This window comes from Arachis duranensis, chromosome 3 (genome assembly GCF_000817695.3).
Source record: "Arachis duranensis cultivar V14167 chromosome 3, aradu.V14167.gnm2.J7QH, whole genome shotgun sequence".
In the NCBI taxonomy this organism is placed as follows: Eukaryota; Viridiplantae; Streptophyta; class Magnoliopsida; order Fabales; family Fabaceae; genus Arachis; species Arachis duranensis.
Genome location: NC_029774.3, coordinates 12,089,929 through 12,094,270, shown reverse-complemented (window position 1 = coordinate 12,094,270; position 4,342 = coordinate 12,089,929). Strand labels below are relative to the sequence as shown.

The following is a 4,342-nucleotide window of genomic DNA, read 5'->3' as shown; positions in this document are numbered from 1 at the left end:
CCACCTTTCCTCCGCTCCTCCATCACCAATGATTTAGCAGAGACAAACAACCAAACAATTTCAAACACAAATAGAAAACAGGTAGTGCAGGTAGCAAATATAACAATTAGTATAATATATACTCAGTTAGACAATCTCAAGTAATGCATAGCAGACAAAACAAACAGAATACACATGATGTATACCTATCTTATGGCTGATGAGGCTCATCTGTCGATTATCCAGCCAACCCGATAAGTTTGAAACCCTTAAATTGTCCCTCGTTACACATTTCCATGAGTCTATGCATAGTTTTTTTCATTTCATTCATAATTCATACATTCATTCATTCATATATAACTTACTAAATGGGGGATATCCATTCCCGGAAATTTATACGTGCTCGGTCACCCTTACAACGTAGGGTCAACAGAGTATCGAGTTTCAACCTGGAACACATGGTGGCAAGCCATGGTTTGTTACACGGGAAAACTCGTATCTCGGATATCATTATATTTATAAGCCGTATATTATTCATAACCATTCATATTCGTTATATAATCATTCATCATAGCCATGGCATCTTAACTTCTTTTAACCTTCACCTGATTCTCTTATAATTCATCATGTTTACCCCTTTTCTTCATCCCCAAATTACCTCAATTTCCTAACTTTAACTAACTACTAGGCTTAGTATTATATTTTATAACTAAAAGGATGAGAATAGAGATTTAGAAGTCAGAAATTTGATTTAAAAACATAAAATCCAGTTTTGCAGAAAACAGGGGCCACGCGTACACGTGGGTATGCGTTTAGGCCAAGACGCGTACGCATCCCCTGATTACGTGTACGCATTAGCGCCAGGAAGTAGCACATGGTTGCGCATGAGGATCTTGCGTACGCATGAACCTCAAGTCACGCGCACGCGTCGGCCACGCGTACGCATGGGCGTGCGAATTTTAGCCCATTACGCGTACGCATAGGCTCGTTCGCGCACGCATACGCAAGAGGCAAGAGTTACCTTATGCGAATGAGGGTTATGCGCACGCGAAAGTCTCATGTCAGGCGTACGCGTGGGCGTATATTTTTCCAAAAATTTTACCAAGTCTAAAATCTGCAGATTTGCCATTTTAAATCCTAAACTTTCAACGCACATAACTTTTCCGTTTTAAATCATTTTTCCTCCGTTCCTTGAACGGTGTAAACTTCACGGACCAATTTTCATACAAAATAAGTTTGAAACCATTTGGGAGTTTGGAAGCTAAGTTATGAGTCGTCAAAGTTCGGCAAAAAACTAAATTTCACAAAAGCTTCAAAACCTCATTTTCTTTTTAAAGCTCATTCCAACCCAATCCATCATACCTATAATCATCAATATAACTTATCCTTAAAAATATCACAACAGTCTTTACAATCCTACGATTTCTCAACTCAATAACATCATTCATGCGCTGCAATTGAAAACGGCGAAATTAAGTGTTAATGTAGTTGAAGAGTTGAAAGAATTGGAAAGTAGCAACGACGATGAATGGCAGCAACGACGATGAATGGCACGACGAGCTTACTCTCCCTCTGATCTCAAATACTATGGCAAGCTTGACGGTGACAATGGCGAAGAGATGCGGCAAGTAGATCTAGGGTTTCATTAGATCTCACTCTTTTGCCTTTTTTAATTTTTTGGACAAGTTTTTTTGGACTGAAATTGGTTTGGGTTTGATTTGAGTAGATTAGGGACTCATTATTTGTTTGGACAAATGGGCTCAGAAATTTAAATTAGTATTAATCAATGGGGTTTCATATTTTGCCATAAATAAAATATGTTATGGAGGTTTTCTAAAACCTCCACAAAAAAAATCCCATAAATAAGTAGAAATCTTGTAGTGTTGAATTTAGACAAGCTATACAAAGAAGTAATTCGGTATTCATCTCTGTAAAACGGTTGTTGAGTTCTTGAAGTTGTCTATCAACTACTTGATAGAATATCTCAACTTGAAAATGATGCAAATTTGATATCTTTTGAACTTTGCGTCTTGATCTTCCTTGTGACACAAATATATCATCCATGATTGGAACAGTAATACCATGTTTGTCACAAAACAGTGAGACTTCATCAAGTAAAAGAGACCAGCCATCATCTCTTATATTTTGCAACCGTTGCTTAGACACTTTGACTAATGCCATAGCATTTACAATGTCTTGATCATTCCTTTGTAACGCTTGAGATAACTCATTAGTAATTCCCAAGATATTTTTCATCAAGTGAAAGTTGAAAATGAATTCAAAGGATTGAATGACATTCAATAAATGACATGCTTCAGCTCTTTGTTCTGAATTATTTCCATCTTCCTCAACATATTCAAGAACATTAACCACAGAAGGAAATAAAGAAATTAATCTAAGTATAGTTCCATAGTGTGAACCCCATCTAGTGTCTCCATCTCTTTTTAAAGCTGTTTCTTGATTCAAACCACGCCCACTAGAAATTTCTCCACTTTTTAGTGCTTCAATTGTCTTAGTCATTTGACTATCACGAAGCATATCTCTTCGTTTACATGAAGCTCCAACAACATTGCACAAATTAGTTAACAAATTAAAAAGCAAAGCAATTTCAAATTGTTTTTTTGCAACCGTTACAAGAGCTAACTGAAGTTGGTGAGCAAAGCAATGTACATAGAAAACATAAGAATTTTCCTTCAATATCAAAGTTTTCAAACCATTAAATTCTCCTTGCATGTTACTTGCACCATCATATCCTTGTCCACGTACTCTTGATAAACTTAAATTATATGTTTCTAATAATGACTCCAATGCTAATTTTAGAGATAAAGCATTAGTATTAGAAACATGAACAAGACCAAGAAAATGCTCCCTAACTTGTCCTTCTTTGTTCACATACCTTAAGCAAACTGACATTTGCTCCTTAATAGAAATGTCACGGGCTTCATTAACCAATACAGCAAATAATTCATCCCCAAGATCATCTACAATAACTTTTGTCGTTTCCTTGCAGCAGCTCTTACAATATCTTTTTGAATTGAGGGTGCTATTAGTTTAAGATTCCCACGAGCATTTTTGAAAGCACGACCAATCTCTTCATATGTTGTGCAAGAAAGTTTAGAAGTTCCAAAAAATTTCCTTGGTTAACAGAATCATCTGTCTCATCATTACCACGAAAGGCCAATCCTTGTCGCAAAAGAAATCTAATACAATCAATTGTTGCTGTCAAGTGAATTTGATAATTTTTTTATCTTGCTCAGATTGTTTTTCAATAGCAGCAGTGATGTGTTGTTTTGGTCTCATAAGTGCTTCACATTTTCTCCAAGCTTGATTATGAGCGCTATCATGAATTCCAACATGAATTTGTAGTCTCTCCTTTTTTTTCCAATTTGAAAAGCCAGTAGTTACAAAAGCATCACCACCTTCAGTCTCAGGTTTCATAAGATAACAACAAAGACAAAAAACAGCATCTTTTGATATACTATACTCTAACCAGTTGCCATAGTCATCAAACCAATTAGGATTAAATCTTCGAAAAGAAGAACCACAAGCAGTTTGCGGAAAATCGTGAGTCCTTGGTTGACAAGGACCTTTTTGCAAATATGCACATCTAACTTTGTCTCTGTCATTCGGGTGATAACTTGAAATCTTTGGTCGTTGTCCTGGATCTGCTATAAGATTATCTACTTCAAATTCTAAAAACCTCCTTTTATTAGAAGAGGTCGATGAATTGTTTTGGGATCCAATCTTCAATGATGAGGTTCTTTTGAAATATTTCTCCATTACTAATAAGATAAAATTATAAATACAAAATTATAAATACAAGTATAAAATTATAAATACACAATTCTACACAAATTAAAAATTACAATATAAAATTATAAATGCAAGTATACAACAAAATAATTTAAATAAAACAACAACAAAATAATTTTTAGCCTCTCTTGTCAGCCACTCATTTCTTTGCCTTATCATTGCTTAAAGAGAATTTGCCTTATCATTGCTTAAAGAGAATGCTTGTGATTTGTGAATTCCAACAAAATAATTTAAATAAAATAACAAAAAAATAATTTTCAGTCTTTCTTGTCAGCCACTCATTTCTTTGCCTTATCATTGCTTAAAGAGGATGCTTCATGCTTGTGAATTCCAATCAAGAGGAAGGTATTAGGTAATCAAGCTGCTATGAAAGAATTAAAAAATCCCAATCTGATGCAACAAATAGAATGCTACATCTTAATCAACAAATATATATCAGATCATTAAAAGGAATCATCAGAAGATTTCTACTTTCTACATCCAAAAATTCAAAATCAATATTAGACTATTAGTTGATTATTGATTGATTTATATTGTTTTTTCGTATTTA

General features: G+C 34.5%; 1 protein-coding gene across 1 annotated transcript; it reads right to left on the bottom strand.

Moving 5' to 3' along the window:
• Positions 1-1,310: 1,310 nt before the first annotated feature.
• On the bottom strand, positions 1,311-3,759 carry LOC110278421 (uncharacterized). The gene is made up of 3 exons (XM_052258148.1): positions 3,470-3,759; positions 1,951-3,022; positions 1,311-1,430 (listed from the first exon to the last, which is right to left on the bottom strand). Exons 1-3 carry the CDS (start codon positions 3,757-3,759, stop codon positions 1,311-1,313), a joined length of 1,482 nt encoding a protein of 493 aa, XP_052114108.1.
• Positions 3,760-4,342: the final 583 nt, after the last annotated feature.